General features: G+C 36.8%; 1 protein-coding gene across 1 annotated transcript; it reads right to left on the bottom strand.

Moving 5' to 3' along the window:
* Positions 1–8,692: 8,692 nt before the first annotated feature.
* Positions 8,693–9,628, bottom strand: LOC103566571 (olfactory receptor 7G2-like). The gene has a single exon (XM_008543024.2). It carries the CDS (start codon positions 9,626–9,628, stop codon positions 8,693–8,695), a length of 936 nt encoding a protein of 311 aa, XP_008541246.1.
* Between the last annotated feature and the right edge of the window lie 10,657 nt (positions 9,629–20,285).

The following is a 20,285-nucleotide window of genomic DNA, read 5'->3' as shown; positions in this document are numbered from 1 at the left end:
AGATTTAATACCTATCCTTCTCAAACTATTCCAGAAAATTGAGGAAGATGGAGTACTCCCTAACACATTCTATGAAGCCAACATCACTGTGATCCCCAAACCTGACAAGGACAACACAAAGAAGGAGAACTACAGGCCGATATCACTGATGAACATAGATGCAAAAATCCTCAACAAAATTCTGGCAAACCGAATACAGCAATACATCAAAAAGATTATACACCATGATCAAGTGGGATTTATACCAGGGACACAGGGATGGTTCAACATCCGCAAGTCAATCAACGTGATACACTACATCAACAAAATGAAAAACAAAAACCACATGATCATCTCAATAGATGCAGAGAAAGCATTCAACAAGATCCAACACCCATTTATGATAAAAACCCTCAATAAAATGGGTATAGAAGGAAAATACCTCAACATAATAAAGGCCATATATGATAAACCCACAGCCAACATCATACTCAATGGACAAAAACTGAAAGCCATCCCTCTGAGGACAGGAACAAGACAAGCGTGCCCACTTTCACCACTCCTATTCAACATAGTACTGGAGGTGTTGGCCAGAGCAGTTCGGCAGGAAAAAGAAATTAAAGGAATCCAAATAGGTAACAAAGAAGTAAAACTCTCGCTGTTTGCAGACGACATGATCTTATATATAGAAAACCCCAAAGAATCCATAGAAAAACTATTAAAAACAATCAACAACTACAGCAAAGTAGCAGGGTATAAAATCAACATACATAAATCAGTAGCATTTCTATACACTAACAATGAACTAACAGAAAAAGAACTCAAGAACTCAGTCCCATTCACAATCGCAATGAAAAGAATAAAATACCTTGGGATAAACTTAACCAAGGAAGTGAAGGATCTATACAATGAAAACTACAAGACTTTCTTGAAAGAAATTGACGACGACATAAAGAGATGGAAAGACATTCCATGCACATGGATTGGAAGAATAAACATAGTTAAAATGTCCATACTACCTAAAGCAATCTACAGATTCAGTGCTATCCCAATCAGAATCCCAAGAACATTCTTCACAGAAATTGAACAAAGAATCCTAAAATTCATATGGGGCAACAAAAGACCGCGAATTGCTAAAGCAATCCTGAGCAAGAAAAACAAAGCCGGCGGAATCACAATCCCCAATTTCAAAACATACTACAAAGCTACAGTGATCAAAACAGCATGGTACTGGTACAAAAACAGGTCCACAGATCAATGGAACAGAATTGAAAGCCCAGAGATAAAACCACACATCTACGGACAGCTAATCTTCGACAAAGGAACAGAGGGCCTACAATGGAGAAAAGAAAGCCTCTTCAACAAATGGTTGGTTGAGGGAAACAATAGAAAGAATAAACAAATGGGACTTCATCAGACTAAAGAGCTTCTTCAAGGCAAGGGAAAACAGGATTGAAACAAAAAAACAGCTCACTAATTGGGAAAAAATATTTACAAGCCACTTATCCGACAAAGGGTTAATCTCCATAATATACAAAGAACTCTCATGGCTTAACAACACAAAAACAAACAACCCGATCAAAAAATGGGCAGAGGACATGAACAGACATTTCTCAAAAGAAGATATAAATATGGCCAATAGACACATGAAAAGATGTTCATCATCGCTAATCATCAGGGAAATGCAAATGAAAACCACACTAAGATATCACCTTACACCCGTTAGATTGGCAAAAACATCCGAAACCAAGAGCGACAAATGTTGGAGAGGTTGTGGAGAAAAAGGAACCCTCATACACTGTTGGTGGGAATGCAAACTGGTACAGGCACTATGGAAAACAGTACGGAGATTTCTCAAAAAGCTAAAAATAGAAATACCCTATGACCCAGCCATCCCATTACTGGGTATCTATCCTAAGAACCTGAAATCAGAAATCCCAAGAGTCCCTTGCACCCCTATGTTCATCGCAGCATTATTTACAATAGCCAAGACGTGGAACCAAACTACATGCCCAGAAACTGATGATTGGATAAAGAAGATATGGTATATATACACAATGGAATACTACTCAGCCATAAAACAAGACAAAATTGGCCCATTCGCAGCAACGTGGATGGACCTCAAGGGTATTATGTTAAGCGAAATAAGCCAGTCAGAGAAAGACGAACTCTATATGACTCCACTCATAGGTGGAAGTTAACATATTGACAAGGAGATCTGATTGGTGGTTACCAGGGAAAAGGGGGGGTGGGGGAAGGGCACAAAGGGGGAAGTGGTGTACCCACAACATGACTAACAAAAATGTACAACTGAAATCTCACAAGGTTGTAATCTATCATAACATTAATAAAAAAAAATTATTTTCATTCTTTACTCAATCTATGTTCTTGGGTTCTATATAAACCAAGTGCCTGCAGCAGTGATTAATGTTTTAGTAACATTTTTGTGGATGACTCTTAGAGGAAAGAAAGGTGTAATAGATGAATAATGCAGGGAAAAGGTGCAATCAGGAAGAATGATTCTTGTCGTATCTAGAGCTGGCTTCTACCTGGTCCCATGATAGGAACACACCATTGGAAACCCAAAGTTAAGCTTACAGTGGCACATGGAGCTCACCTTTCATACCCCAATTTAGTGATTATTGAAACCAGTCATTCATAAATCATATGTCTTTGAGGTAACATTGGCACCCACTAGACTCAGTTTCATTATCTACGAAATTGGCATAACTATATCATCTCAGTGATTTGAGATAATTGCAAGATATTTGAACTTCATCAGTGAGGAAGCCTCCAATTAATAATAATAATTTTAAAATCCTATCTTTAATGTGGTCAAACAATAAAGATAATTGTGTGTCATTACAAGGACTTCAGAGGTAGGGAATATATGAGAACAGCAGAGTAGGGCTCATTCATTCCTCTATTGCATAATTGAGGCCTAGGGCTGGTTCTCCTTGGGTTCACTAGGTGGTGGCATCAAATACAGGCGTCATACTTGAATATGATGGTGAGAGACAGAAAACTGTCTTTCTCTGGGTCAGATGATCATAGGCCTTTTGGTGGAGTCAAGCAGAGGACATTTGTAATGGGTTAAGTGGTGGCACCCTTCAATACAATATGTCCATATTTTAATTCCTTTAATTTGTGATTAACTTGTATGATGAAAAGATGAATGTTACTTATTTGGAAAAAGGATCTTTTCATAGAATGCACTTACCCTGGATAACCTGGGAATTAATAATAATCACATGTATGTTTATAAAATAGAAATGAAGGAGACACAGAGAAAAGGAGGAGGCAATGTGAGCATGGAAACAGATAGTGGATTGATACAGTCAGTATTTGATGGTCATTATTTGATCATTTTGCCCTACAACACTGCCATTTTCATAGGATTCTAATGCATCTTTTTATCACTCATTTACATTTCCCAATACTACATATTAAATGAATTTTCCCCAATATTGGTCTTTCAGAAGTTTAAAATTAATTAATGAATTCTGACTGACATCAGCAATATGGCAGCATAGGAGATTCCTGACCTCCCTCCTCTCAGGAACATACTGACTATGTAGGCACACACCAATCAATTCCCACTTACAGAAATCCAGAAACTGATTGAGTGACTCATATATCAGGGGACTTAGAAAATACCTACATCACAAAGATAGGAAAACATGATACATATTTACACCATAAACTCCACCCCTGGTACAGTGCATTACAACCAGGAGGCATTCTCAAGCTCCCAGCTTATCCCTGAGAAGGAAAGGCTTGGACCACACACTTAGGGCACCAACATTATTGCCAAACCTGAGGGACTGGCTCCCAAGACATTTAGCTCTGAGAGCCAACATAGCTTGGCACTTGTGAGTCCTCTAGTACCACAGAAAATAGAGAGGCAGTTTTTAAATGGATAGGTAAGCACTTCGCATGGCTGTTGCCCTGGGCTCAGAGCAGAAGGAGGATGCAAAAACACAAGGCTCCCACTTTCTCCCTAGAAAGGACTTGACTGCGTACTTTCCCAACTGTTTCCCAAGGGTTGACCTCTCAGCAGCCTGTCTCTGTGATCTGACCAGCCTCCTCAGAAAGCCTGAAATTGTTTCTGGTCACCTTTGATGGAGCTGTCAGACTTCCTTATTTCAAACTACACTAAAAAGCTATGGAAAAAATTACTAAATTACTATTCCATTACTAAAAAGTAATGGAAACTGTGAGGTACTGGCATAAAATCAGACACATAGACCAATGAAACAGAATCAAGAGCATAGAAATAAACCTTCACATATACAGTCAACTTATACTTGACAAGGAAGCCAAAGATATTCAGAAATGATAGTCTCTTCAATAAATGGTGTAGGAAAACCTGCATAATCACACGCATAAAAATGAAATTGGACACTATCTTATACTACTCACAAATATCAAATCGAAATCGATTAATGACTTAAACATAAGACCTGAAGCCTTAAAACTCCTAGAAGAAAACAGAGGGCAAGCTCCTTGAAATGGATCTTAACAACAATCATGACACCAAAAGCACAAGCAACAACAGAACCACCATTTTAAATTAATAAGTGGGTCTATATCAAACATAAAAAATTTGGCACGGTAAAAGAAACCATTAACAAAATGAAGAGACTACTATGGAATGGGATATTGCAAACAACGTATCTAATACAGGTTAATACCCAAAATATTTAAAAACTCACACAACTCAATAGCAAAAAAAAGTAAATAAACAATTTGATTAAAAAATTGGCAGAGGAGCTGAATAGACATAAGTCAAATACATACAAATCACCAACACGTACATAAAAAGATGATCGACATCACAAATCATCAGGAAACGCAAATCAAAATGACAATGAGATATCGCTTCATACCTTTAGAATGGCTGTAATCAAAAATACAAGAGATAAGTGTTGGCAAGGATGTGGAGAAAAGGGATTCTGGCACACTATTGGTGGAATTGTAAATTGATACCGTTAGTATGGAAAACAGTATGAAGTTCCTCAAAAATATAAAAATAGAACTACCATATGATCCGTCATCCCACTTCTGGGAATATATCTGAAGGAGATAAAGTCACTATTTTTAAGATATATCAGTACTCTCATGTTATTGCAGCATTATTTACAATATCCAGGACATGGAAACAACCTGAGTGTCCATCACTAGGTGAATGGGTAAAGAAAATGTGATATATATATAGATATATAGATATAGATATAGATATAGATATATAAAAATATATATGCACACACACACATATATATATACAATGGAATATTATTCAGCCATAAATAAGAAGAAAATCTTACAACTTGCAACAACATACATGGAACTTGAGGACATTATGCTAAGTGAAATAGGTTAAACAGAGAAAGACAAATACTGTATGATATCACTTATATGGGGAATCTAAAAGGAAAACAAAACAAAAACATGAGCTCATTAGATACAGAGAATAGGTTAGTGGTTGTCAGAGGTGGAAAAGGGAGTGAGTGAAATGGGTGAAGGGAGTCAAAAGGCATGAACTTCCAGTTATAACATAAATATCATGGGTATATAATATACAGTATGGTGACTGTAGTTAATAATATTGCATGGAATATTTGAAAGCTCTAAGACGGTAAATCTTAGAGTTCTCATCACAAGAAAAAAATTTGTAACTATGTATGGTCAGAGATGTTAATTAGACATTGTGGTGATCATTTCAAAATATATACAGATATTGAATCATTATGTGGTACACATTGAAACTAATATAATGTTATATGTCAATTATACCTCAACTTAAAAAGTAGAACTGCTATAGGCTCCTGTATCCCACTTCTGGGTATATATGTGAAGGGAATGAAATCAGTTTCTTGAAGTGATATCTGACCTCACGTGTTCATTGCAGCATTATTGAGAATAGCCAAGGTATAGAAACAACCTAAGTGTCAATTGATGGATGAGTTGATAAATAAAATTTGGTGTATATATTTACTTACATATATGTCACATACTATCGTTTAGCCAGAAAAAAAAGAAGTTCTGTCATTTTTGATGACATGAGTGAACTTGGAGGACATTATGCTAAGTGCAACAAGCCCAACAGAGAAAGATAAATACTGCATGGTATCACTTATATGTGGAATCTTAAAAAAAAAATCTAACTCAGAGAAAAAGAGAGTAGAGGGGCCAGCCTTGTGGTCAAGTGGTTAAGTTCATGCACATTGCTTCAGTGGCCCAGGGTTTCACTGGTTCAGGTCCTGAGTACAGATGTGGCACCACTCATCAGGCCACGATGAGGCAGCATCCCACATGGCACGACCAGAGGCACTCACAACTAGAATATACAACTATGTAGTGGAGGACTCTGGGGAGAAGAAGAAGGAAAAAAAAAAAAAGAAGATTGGCAAAAGTCATTAGCTTAAGTGCCAATCTTTGAAAAAAAGAAAAATCACTTATAAAAAAATGAAAGAAAGAAAAAGAGAGTAGAATGATTGTTACCAAGTGCTGGGGGTCAGGGGAATAGGGAGATATTGGTCAAAGGGTACAAACTTTCAGTTATAAGATGACTATGTTCTGGCAATCTAATTTACAGCACATTGACTATACTTAATAATACTCTATTATATACTTGAAATTTGTGAAGAGAGTATATCTGAAGCGTTCTAACCAAAATAAATGGTAACTATGTGAGGTTATCAATGTGTTAATTTGATTTTGGTAATCATCTCACAATGGATATGTGTAGCAAATAATCACATTGTACAGTTTAAATATACAGCTTTATCTGTCAATTATACCTCAATGAAGTGCAAAAAGATTAAAATATTTTTTAAAAAATTCAAAATATTGCTACTTTTAATGTCACCATATATAATATAAAAATGGAGAGCATTTGTGACATAAATGGACCTTGAGGCTATTATTCTTAGCAAAAGAAGTCAGATAGAAAATGACAAATATGTATTATTTCACTCATATGTGGAAGATAAAAAAAGAATCACATATACAAGGAGAACAGATTGGTGGTTACCAAAGGGGAAGTGGGAGGGGAGAGGGCGAAAAGAATAAAGGAGCTCATACATATGGTGATGGATAAAACCTAGACTATTTGTGGTGAACAAGGTGCAGTCTATAGAGAAAATGAAAAATAATAATGCACACTTGACATTTACACAATGTTATAAGCCAATATAACCTCAAGAAATCATTAAATATATACATTAAATCATTAAATACATACATATATATGTGAGATATATATATATGTAACAAAAATCAGGAAGGACAAAAAAGTACAGAGCATTGAAAATAACTGCTAAAAGCAACAACATGATTGAATCTCAGAAGCACAATGATGAGAAGAACAAGGCAAGGATTTATTCATTAATTTTAAGCTTTAATACAGTGAAAGGAAGCAAATTTATTCAGTAAATTGTGTATAGATCTACACTGGAGTCATAGAGAGATGCACCAGAGGCTTAAGTTAATGACAGTCTCATAAGACAAGAATAATCATATGCTGGTTGAGTCAATCCAATTTCTAACTCCACGGCGGCATTACCTCCTCCTTTTCCCTGTATCTTCTCCATAGCTGTCTATCTTAAAAGCATACATGTGATTACATTTAGGGTCCACCCAGATAATATGGAATAAACTCCTCCTCTGAAAATATTCTTTTCCAAATTAGTACAATCATCCTTTTATCATAACTTAATACCCGCAAGTTAGGAAGGTTAGAGTGTGGATGTATTGTTTTGAGGGCCAACATTGAACTCACTACAGAGACATCATCTGGTCACTCCATGGAAACATCTAGTAACAACTTACCCAGAGAGGAATAGCAAGATTTCTGTGTCTGGGTATCATATTCAAGTATGACATCTTCATTTGCTGCCACCACCTAGTGACCCTGACAAGAACCAATCCTAGGACAAATCCTCTTCATGGAGAAATGAGTGAATCTCTACTCTTCCTGTACATTCCTTATCTCTGAAGTCTCTGTAATGAAAGATAACTCTCTTTATTGTTTGGTCATACTGAACTTGGAGTTTGTTTTTTCTTATTAGAACTGAAGGGTTTATCACAGTTGAATTTAATTATCACAATCATCTCATACCACTGAGATAATCTAATTATGCCAATTTTATAGACAATGAAACTTAATATGGTGGATGCTAATGCTGTCTCAGAAAGATACGGTTCACCAGTGACTGATCTCACTAATTACTAAATTGAGAAATGAAAGGTCAAATCCCTTGCCCTACTGTAAGCCTAACTTTGGGGAGCAATTAACATGTTCCTACCATGGGATCAGGTGGAAGCTAACCTGTAGATATGCCTACAGTCATATTTCAGTCCTGTCCCTGCCCTATCCACTTCCTAAAACTTTCCTTCTACTGAAGTCACACATACACACACACACACACACAACAACAACACTAAAACTAGAATTCCTGCATCAGTCTCTGCTTCTAAGGAACCTGAGCAAATAAACTGAGTTTAGAGAATTGAAATCTCTTGTTAAACATCACAGAACCAGATAAAAAGCAAAGTCATGATTCAAGGCGAGGTTGATAGGTTCTTAGCCATTATGATATCTACTTATTTTGAAGAAATAGCAGATGGAAGAATCAGGCATTCTGCCTCACCCAGGATTTCTGTCACTTTGACTCATTCTATAATCCACAGTTCAAAGTAGATGGCACAATCACAGCAAAGGTCCTCTTCTGATGAAATTCCTCAAGGCTCCCTTCATATCCTTGTTCCTCAGACTGTAGATGAAGGGGTTCAGCATTTGAGGGACAACAGTGTACATCACTGAAGCCACTGTAGTCTTCCTGGAAGAGTTTGTCACTGCAGAACTAATATATACTCCAAAAGCTGTCCCATAGAACAAGGACACAACTGAGAGGTGAGACCCACAGGTGGAAAAAGCTTTAAGCTTTCCACCCACTGATGGCATTCTCAAAACAGAGGAGACAATTTGAGTATAAGAGAAAATGATCCCAGAGAGAGGAATACCCCCAAATAGGACAGCCATAAAATATATCAGAATGCTATTGATAAGTGTATCAGAACAGGCAAGCTTGAGGACCTGAGCAAGTTCGCAGAAGAAGTGAGGGATTTCCAGGTCCTTGCAGAAGGACAGCTGTAACGTCATCAGACTGAGGAGGAGGGCATCCACAATGCTAAGAAGCAAAGAGAGTAGAATCAGCAGGCCACAGAGACGAGGGTTCATGATGACCATGTAGACCAGTGGGTGACAAATGGCCACATAGCGGTCATAGGCCATTACCGCAAGGAGAAAATTCTCAAATAAACCAAAAACCAGGAAAAATCCAATCTGAGTGAGGCACCCTATATAAGTGATGCTCTGATTCTGGGCTTGTATGTTCACAAGCATCTTTGGGATCGTGGTTGTGCTTACACAAATGTCAGTAAAGGAGAGACTGGAGAGAAAGAAATACATGGGAGTGTGGATTTTGGAGTCAGAGCTGAAAGCCAGAATGATGAGTAGATTTCCCACGATGGTGATCAGGTAAATGAATAGGAACAGGCTAAAGATGAGGGGCTGAAGTTCTGCATTATCTGTCAATCCCAGGAGAAGGAATTCTGGAGCACCTGTGTGATTTTTGGGCTCCATGTTGTAGACAAATCTGAGGGAAGAAATCGAGTAAAAAGAAAATAAAAGTAATGGTCCCAGGATAAGCGGCAGAAGCGTCAACTGGGAACTTGCTGGAAATGAATAATGGTGGTAGCACTCCAGACTTCTGCTGATAAACTCTGGGTTGAATATCACTAGTCTATTTTAACAACCTCTACAGATGAACTTGATGTATGTTAAGTTTGAGAACCATTGCTAAAAAAGAAAACTTTATGTATATTGTGAGCCCAAGACAATATTCAAATCTTTCCCTCTGCTAATTTCTCCTTCCATCATCCCCTCTCACTCTTCCTTTTCACTCTACTTTTTTTATTGACCCCTATATCTATTGACAACCAACTGTATTACCCACTTTGTGCCAAGTCCTGAGACTGAAACAAAGATTAAGACATGGTGTTTCCTTCAGAAATGTTTCTTGCATCAAACAAACAGAAAAACAAGAAAGAAGTTATCTAACCTCTCTTGTAAAGTATGGTCCACAAACTTTTACATACTTCAGAATTACCTGAGGGCTTGAAAATTTACAGGTGGGTTACATCAGATAATCATTCCATTTAAGCATGGGAAATGTTAGGTAACATGAGATTACATCAAGGACATGAAGTACCTGGTTAGTTCATGGCAAAGACTGGGTCTGTGATCAGATCATCTGACTTCTGAATTGACTCACTTGACTAATTTCTTTTAATGCCTCTGGATAGGACAGAATTACCAATCCTAAAATGTCAGTCAGATTTTGTAATTTCCCTCTAAAATTGTAATATTTCATCGTGGACAATACTACAACTCACTTCACTTTCCTGTAAGGTCTATCCACCCCTACCCAATAAGTATTGTGGTCAGGAGCATAGCACCCATCCAAGTATACGCTCTCCACCTGAGTAAAGATTAGAAAATATTACCTCTAGACTTGAAGTTCATAAGACTCTCCCATGGAAACACTTCTCATCTTCAGTAGTAATGGATTCTAAGATAAGCTGGAAAACTATGCTAGTGAGATTCTTTTTCTCATCCAATGGAAATTTTTTCCCTTAAGGTGATGGGGGCATATTATTAAAAAAAAAAAAGCTAAATGAGAGAAAGAATGAAATGCATAATCTTCTAAGAGAAGAGACAAATAAAAATTCAATTTTCAGTCCTTGGAAGACAGGGACTTGCAAGATAACAGAGACTTATATGATACTTACAAAATAATCGTGGTTCTTATTAGCATTGTCTTTGTAAAGGAGTGGACCTCCTGCTCATGGGACAAAAAGAAGTGGCCATGACAGACTTTATCATTGGGAGTATTACTTAGACTGAAACAGGCTGATTTTAATCCAGACCAGGACTTGCTTTGTGAAGAGCGAAAACTGTTCACCTATACATAAAACCTGACGTCTTCATTTGTATAATGGGAACTGTCATAAAAACTTATGGAGATTTTGCAATGATGAGAAACAAATTAAGGGAAAGCATCCAGCACAGCGCTCAGCATTTGGGACTCTTGTATTGATATTTCTTATTGTGATTTTTTTTTTGTCTGCTATGAACAACAGCTTCTAGTATGTTTCCCTCCTCAGAAGAAAGCAATGGGGTGGGACAAGTTGAGGAAAAACGATTGAGAATGTCCCTGTATTATAACTGCAAATTTCAGGGAAGAGTTTCTGAGCTGAAACTCCACCTGGGAACATTTATTATGTAGAAAAGAAGAACTGAAGAAAACATCAATGATATAAATATTCATTTGAAATGGACGTATGATGAAATATATAGCAATTAAGACAGGTCAAATCATAAAAACAATCAGATATATGTATCGACATAAACAATGAAAGCTACAGGAGAAATAATTTTGCATGACAAAAATACATCTGCATGACAAAATTTTAAATATTTTTCATTCTACATAAATATGTTTATTTTCATTATTAATTATTCAAGAAAAATTAAAATGAAGAGCTTGATACTCATCAGTCAAATTTATCAAATTCATGCATTTCACTATTTTCATTGTAGGTGTTTTTATTGCAATTAATAATACAGGCATATGTGAAGAGCCTGTATCATGAAAAGAATCTAGATTCCTTTCCTTCCCCACAGGAACCACTACATGAATTTCATATAAATTATTCCCCTGAAACTTTTACTGTAATCATTACTATTCTATGAACAATTGCGTTGTTTAGCATTTTTAAGCTTTATATAAACCTAACCATACTGTAAATGTCATTTACAGTTGGCAACTTTAAGTAATTTATCCTTTGACTTATCTTGATGTACTTAGTCCTGCTTCATAAATTTTAATTAGCAGCAACTATTCCACTACATCATTACATCGTGATTTATTTCTCCATTCCAAAACTGATATGTATTATGGTTAATGCATTTCATCCCATATATGTTTATGAATACACATACAATCTAAGCCATACAAGAGGTATACCATCACATTTTAGATGGTGTTGTCTCTAGCAAAGGGAGAACAAAAAATTGAGGGGTATACAAAGGAGGAGTCTTGTATATTCACATTATTTTCTTACTTTATAAAAAATACCAGAAACCGATATAGCAGAATGTCAATATTTTTTACTTCTGGAATAAGGGAAAGGTGGCCATATTTTTTTCTTATACTATTTTTGATCAGGTGGTTTGTTTTTCGGTTGTTGAATTCTATGAGATATTTATATATTTTGGAAATTAACCCCTTGTCAAATATGTGATTTGCAAACATTTTCTCCCACTTGGCAGGTTGTATTTTCATTTTGTTCATGACTTCCTATGCCTTGCAGAAGATTTTTAGTCTGATTTAACCCCATTTGTTTATTTTTTCTTTTGTTTCCCTTGCCTGAGTAGACATCGTAGTTGAAAAGATGCTTCTAAGACAGATGTCAAAGAGTGTACTGCTTATTAGACTGTTGGTGGTGAGTGTGATCCAGTCTATGCAGAAATTGAAAAATAATAATGTACACCTGAAATTACACAATGTTGTAAACCATTATGACCTCAATAAAATAATTGAAAAAAAGCGTGAATCCTTTAATGTCTATGCATAGATCGAGATGTGTAGTTCTTGTGTGACGTACAAGAAATTTCCTGATGTACAAAAGCCTCAGTTGACTTATCTTTGCAAGTGTTCTGTGGAAGTCAATGCAGGAATCGCTGCACTACAAAACATGATGACACCAATAAGGGAGCCGTCCTCAAATTGCGATGCTGGACATCATGCCTAGCTCTCTCTCCCTTCCATGATGACCATAACAGAAAGCTCTCTGGGCACTTTCTGGATTCTTTCTTGATTTCTTGATTCTCCATCATAGTTAGTTAATCACCAACACGCAGAAATGATTTTGACTAATGGCCCTGCTTTTTTCTACTGTTTGGAAAAATGATTCCCGTAATCCTGACAGCTTTCATCCTCCCAGGCTGTATCACACTCAACATTTCTTTCTAAAATTAAAGTCTATCTCCAAAGAAAAATTCTTTTTTTCATAGAGATGCATTACAAAGTTTTGCAGGAGAGCCTAAAGACTGCAGCCAATCCCTTAAGAATCCAATGATTCAATTAATTTTACACAACCATGCTTCTCTGTTTGGACTCCAGCAGAGATGAATGAAAAACACAGCAAGATGAGGTGACCAAGGAAAAAGATAAAAGCTCAAATACATTCATACAAATAAATCAATAAGAAGGAATCAGAGCAAACACAGTACAAGGAAAATATTACCAATCTTTGCTCTTCCTAGATGATAACAAATCATGTGATAATATTTCTCAGACCAGAAAAAGCAGCTAATAAATATTATAAACGTGGTAAATAAATCTCATTGTTGAAGACAATGTGAAAAAAATAAGTGAGAGCAAGAAATTTAAAAGATTAATGAATATTAGCAAGATATGGAACACATGTAATATTGATACTAGTTATATTTAATGAGATTTTTATCTTCCAGGGGTTGTTGCAAATGTCTGTAGTGGGTATGTGGTTGAATTCTTAACAGGAATTACATACTGGAGGGTGAGTTACTCAAAGCCTTTCATAGTAATAATTTTCCCCAACGAAGGAATTACATTCAGAAGGTGATGATTCTACTCTTAGTGATGAGACAGACAGATTGACTCCATAGAATGATCTATTAACAACAGATATTCTATTAACAATTGTCCCAGGGCAGAACAGTCAGTTTTCTGTTTCCAGAGATCATGTTTGGATATGACAGTTACATCTGTGCAACCATCTGGACCATGAAAAAAAAAAACAAATGCAGATTTGAGGCACCACATGAAGGAATGAATGAAGCCTGACTGTCTACTTCATGTATATTTCTTACCACTGAAGCTCTCACAATGAAAGATAACCCTGCTCTTTTACACATTTGATGAGATACAATTGAAGAAATTTATAAATTTAAGGTGTTTAATGTGGTTATTTGACATACATATATATTGTGCATTCATTACCACAAGAAAGTTAGTTAACACATCACCTCATAACTCTCTTTATTGTTTGAGTAAATTAGAATCAAGAATTCTTTTTTTATTACAACCGAAGTCCTCCTCACTGAGAAAGTGCAATTATCACTTTTCATGTCAAACCACTAAGAAAAACTGATTATGCCTATTTATACAAAATGAAATTAAGTGTAGTGGACGTTGACGAGGTCCATCCCTGTTACAGTTTCCCAGTGACTGAGTTCAGTGGCTACTGAACAGAGATATGAAACATCAGCTTCCTTGCCTCACAATATTAGTAACTCTGAAGTGCAATTCTTATTGTCTGAACCACGGGATCAGGTAGAAGCAGTCTCTAATAATCACAACAGCCTTGGTTAAGTTTTTTCACTGATGTATCCACCTTATCCACTTCTTCTAAAAACATTTCTCCTAAAATCACTATTACAAGAACCCCTGACTCAGGTTCCCATCTTAGGGATTCTGACTTATGAACTGAGATTAGAGACTGGACATCACTTGACAAACATCACAGAGCTAGGAAAAGTTAAAATTAGGTTTTCATGCCAATTTAAAATGCTCTTGGCCATTATGCTATCTGGTCATTTTAGAAGTTGGTGATGAAAGTCAAGCATTCTGGCTGGCCCAGTATTCCTTTCATTATGATCATTGCAGAAACATCAGACCAAAGCAGATGATGCAATCACTACAAAGAAGCTACCCTATGGATGATTTTTCTCAAGGCTCCTTTCATGTCCCCATTCCTTAGGCTATAGGTGAAGGGTTTCATATTTGAGCAACCACATTGTGTTTCACTGAAGCTACTGCAGTCTTCCTGGAAGAATATGTAAATATAGAACTATTGTACACCCCCAAACCTGTCCCATAGAATAAGAACACAGGTGAGGGTTGAGACCCACAGATGGAAAAAACCTTATGCTTTCTATCCACTTATAGCATTCTCAAAATAGAAGAGGCAATTTGAGTATATGAGAAAATGATTTCAGAGGGAGGAATACTACCAAATATGCTAACTGCAAAATAAGCCAGGACAATATTGATGAGGATATCAGAACAGGCAATCTTGGTGCCCAGAGAAATTTCACACAAATGGAGGGGGATTTTCCTGTCTGTATAGAAGGACAGTTGCAACACCATCACACTGTGGAGTAGGGCATTCAAAATGTTATTCAACACTGAGAGTAGAATCAGCTGGCCACAAAAGTGGGGAATCATGGTGACCACATACCTCAGTGGTTGGCAAATGACTATATAGCTGTCATAGACCATAACTACAAGGAGTAAATTTTCTAAATTAGTAAATTTTCTAAAAAGCAGACCTGTGAGAGGCAGCCTGTATAAGTGATGCTCTGATTCTGTGTTTTTATGTTCAGCGGCATCTTTGGGTCTGTGGTGTTGCTTAAACCAATGTTAGTAAAGGACACATCAGCAAGAAAGAAGTGAGGTGTGCAGATTGGAGTTAGTGATGACAGCTGAGATGATGAGCAGATTTCTAGGACAGTGACCAAGTAAACTGACAGGAAGAGGCTGAAGATGAGGGACTTCAGTTCTGGATTATCTGATATTTTCATAAGACGGAACTCTAAACTATCTGTTTGGTTTCTGATTTCATGTTGCTGGCAAATCATCAAATGCCAAAACCAGGAGCATCACCAGTAGCAAACACTATCTCAGTAGAGAAGGGGATGAATGTATGGAATTGCCAACACAGTGCCTTCTGTAAGCACATGGTTGCTTTTTAAAAGGAACTGAAGCTGATATACCAAGTTGTCAACATGGTTAATTCAGGAAGGAGTTAATGTGTGAGTGGTCATTTTTTTTAGTTACACTATCTATACTATTCTGATTATTTAAAATTTTTGTAATTTTATAAGATAAAAATGTAGAATAGGGAAGTAGCTTGAAGATTCCATCTGGATCCCATGAGACCTCAGTTCCATGTAACACAAATAGTACAAATATATGTCAAGGACCAGAAATTGGAAAAAAAGGTGAAGTTTACCAATCCTTCTGCACCCTACCACCATAGGAATGTGAGAGGATTTTATAGCAGTCATCCTGTTTTAGAAGACACTGATTTTTGCTCAGGAAGAAATGTCAGGTACTGGTCATAGTAGACTAGTACAAGTTAAGTAAATAAGAGGTACTTGCATATCAGTGCAGAGGTACGAGGAAGCATGTGAAGAAGATGACAGACAGGAGGATCATGGGTGACTTAGTTCTATTCATCTAATATAAGTACACTCTTTTTTTTATTGGACCTGAGCTAACATCCATTGCCAATCTCCTTCTTCTCCTTCTTCTCCTTCTCCTTCCTCTTCTACTTCTTCTCCTTCTCCTTCTTCTCTCAAAAGTCCCCCAGTAAATAGTTGAATATTCTAGTTGTAGGTCCTTCTGGTTGTGCTATGTGAGACACCACCTGAGCATGCCTTGATGAGCAGTTCCATGTCTGCACCCAGGATCCAAACCAGCGAAACCCCAGGCTGCCAAAGCAGAGCACATGAACTCACCCACTCAGCCCCAGGACCAGCCCCAGTACACTCTTCACAGCTTCACCTGGATGAACCTGTAGTGAAACACCTGCCCTCATTTCCAAATATTCAAATAAGGAATATTACATTACCTGTTTGGTGTCACAGCAGAATGATGCTTGACATCTCCTCTGAATGTATCATCTGAGAGATCTGTCCTCAGGAAATTCAAAGAGATTGAATGAGGTACTAGGTTCCTGGGAAAAAGGATCACCTATAGGAGGAGGCTCAGCTGTGTTACTTCTTTACTGCAGAAGGATTATTGAAGGCAGTGGTTACAGGTTGATGGGAATCTCTGTATCCCTAGAGTTTCAATTTCCAAAGCTCCTCACCAGCTGAGAAACTTTATTGTCACTGTGATCCAAGGCAGTGCAAATCCTTAAAGACCAAGACTCCAAGGAGAGGAATTCAAGGTGGATGGTTTCCTGACTCTGAGGCGTAGTATACACTATTAATAATGCAATTTATAAAGAAAGAGATAAAAACCCTAAAAGGCATATGGAATGATAAAAGACCCCATCCTGAGCAAGGAGAACAAAGCTGGAGACACCAAACTTCCTGATATCAAATTATGGTACAAGACTATAGTAATCAAAACAGTATGGTACTAGTGTAAAAACAGACACCCAAGTAAAACAAAATAGAGTGCCTATAAATAAATTTACACATATAAGGTCAAGTAATCTTTGATAAGGGCTTTAAGAATACACACTGGGGAAAGGATAGTTTCTTCAATGAATGGTGTTAGAAAAACTGGGTATCCACATGCAAAAGAATGAATTTGGATGCATATCTTAAACCACACAAAAAAACCAACTCAAATGGATTATCGAGTAAAACATAAGATCATAAATGACAAAACTCTTAGAAGAAAACATAAATAAAGCTCCATGACTTTGACCTTGGCAATGAATTTTTTACTATGACACCAAAAGCACAAGCAACAAAAGAGTAAAATAAACAAGAGGAACTACATAATACTAAAAGGCTTCTGCACAGCAAAAGGAAATAAACAACAATATGAAAAGATAATCTATAAAGTGGGATAAATATTGCCAGAGCATGCCTAGGATAAGGAGTTAATATTCAGGATATATAAGGAACTCATACAACTCAATATCAAAAAATAGTAACCTGATTTAAAACATGAGCAAATAATCTAAACAGGCATTTCTCCAAAGAAGACATACATGTGGACAACAGGTATATGAAAAGTGTTAACAACACTAATCATCAGAGAAATGTAAATTAAAACCACAATATGAAATCACCTCACATATGTTAGGATGGATGTTATTCAAAAAGAAAAAAGTTAACAAGTGTTGGTGAGGATGTGAAGAAAAGGGAAGCCTGTTCCATTGTTGATGGGAATTTAAGAATGTAAATTTGTACAACCACTATATAAAACACTATTGAAGTACCTCAAAAACTTAAAAGAAGAATTACCAGCAGTCCCACTTCTGGGTATATGTTGAAGCGAAATGAAATCAAGATCTCAAAGAGACACCTGTACTCTTATGTCTATTGCAGCATTATCAACAATAGCCAAGATGTGGAATTAATCTTAATATCCATCAATGGATGAAAGGATAAAGAAATTGTGGAATATACATACAACAGTATATTATTCAGCCTTAGAGAAAAAGTAAATCCTGACATTGTGACAGCATGCTGAATCCGGAGGACCTTATTCTAACTATAATAAGTCAGATGGACAAAGACAAATATTGTATGATCTCACTTGTATGTGGAATGTAATGTAGTCAAAACACAGGAAGCATAGAGTCAAAAAAGTGTTTACCAGGGACTGGGAAGAGAGAAAGATAGAGAGGGTATTTCCTATTATCTTTATGAAACAATGATTTGGAAAAATTCTCTAATGATATATTAAAGGTGAATAGCTCATCGGGATGTTAATGTTTAAAGATGAATTGCAATACAAAAACTCTGCTTCCAAGATGAGAAAATATGAACAAGCATGAAGTTATGAAAACAAGTAACTCTATCAGAATGGATCACTATCATTTGGTGTAAATTTGGATTCTACCACAAGTGAGTTTATTCCAAGTTCCAGCAGGTGCTTCAGAAATAAGGAGATTTTCAAAACTATATGAGAAGTCTCTGTCTCTACATTTGTTTGCTGGGACCATTATGAAACATTATAAGGGATATTACAAGGATAAGAATAAATAGACAATATCACCAAGCACAGTCCTTGGCATACGGGAACTTCTTAATATCACCTATAGTGATTTGTAAATGGCATGACCATGAATGGACAAACTGGCAGGGTTCATCATAGGGAAGTGAGTGAGGGGTGGGACAAGATGAAAGAAGAGGAGAGAAAGAAAAAGTAATCCTGGCATGGTAACTGCAAGTTTCAGGAAAGAATTCATTCGCTGACATTTCCACTGTAAATCTTGCTCAAGTATAGAAGTAGAGGGAGGAAGCAAGCCTTGGTACATTCCATTCTGGTTCATTAACTTCCACTCCTTTGCTCTATTCCCTTGTCTTACAACAATTTATTTCTTCTCAAAGGAATGGGCATTTTCATTGTGACACATATGCATATACAGACATGCACACACAAACACACACACATATGCGTGCATACAAACAACTTAAAACAATACCAAGGAACTCAAAAACTCAAGAACGTAGTTGCCTCTGGGAATGGAAGAAAATAAATGGAGGAAAACAAAAATGAATGTCATCTCTATACAAACTATTTTGTTACTTAAAGAAGAGAATTATTATGGCAAATGTCACCATATACTAATTCGGGACACAGATCCATGAGTACTTGTCGTGATATTCTGTGTTATTCTGCCTTTCAAAATATGTCATAAGTTACTAAAGAGATATCAGTACTGTGGATGTGGCCTATAGGATTTGCCTAGTTCTTCATCCCTTCTGTCAGAGTTCTCATGGAAAGGTACCAGGGGCTTCCTTAAAAAGGAACCCAAAGAACCAGGCACAGAATGATAAATATAAGATGACCATTCATCTCAATCCCCTGTCCAGAAATTAAGGAATACTTTAGAAAATTCGGGAACACTCCACAACATTTTTCAAGGGAGGATTTTTCCTGAGGTTGGAAAAAACCCTAGAATTTTAGTGTCAGAGTAGAAGATTAGCAGACCGTTTAATATTGTTGCAAAAGTACAAGAAGATATGTCAGATGATGGACACTTAGGCAGACACTTCATAAATGAATAAGATCAAGTCATCTTTAGTATGTTACCTCTCAACCCCAGAACGACTGGTAGACAAATGCCTCTCTCTATTTGAAAAACAGACTAGAGAACTTCAGATGACCTGACTGCCAAACCTAAGGAACAACATTCAGTTCTTACTTTGACATTAAACTAGACAGATGGGAGCCCTGTTCTCAGAGAGCATGGAAAGATAGAGTTTAGGGTTAGGCTGTTGTGCAAAAGTGATTGTCCCTGGGAAGAGGCTCAGGTGTGCTGCCTAGTTATCTGAGCAGGGCTACTGTGTAGGGTGGCCACAGGCAGATTATTGGCAGTCTCTGTCCCTTGGGAGTTCAATATCCAAAGTTTCTAATTAGTCAAACTCTTTTGCTACCATTCGGATCCCAGGGCAGTGAAAACTAATTAGAAGCAAAGCTCAGAGAAGGAAAAACTTAAAA

The sequence above is a fragment of the Equus przewalskii genome, chromosome 6 (genome assembly GCF_037783145.1).
Source record: "Equus przewalskii isolate Varuska chromosome 6, EquPr2, whole genome shotgun sequence".
NCBI lineage: Eukaryota > Metazoa > Chordata > Mammalia > Perissodactyla > Equidae > Equus > Equus przewalskii.
This window is presented reverse-complemented; position numbering and strand designations above follow the sequence as displayed.

Bases quoted from the DNA above. Each gene is read 5' to 3' on its own strand.
- LOC103566571 (XM_008543024.2), bottom strand. From the start codon at position 9,628: ATGGAGCCCAAAAATCACACAGGTGCTCCAGAATTCCTTCTCCTGGGA.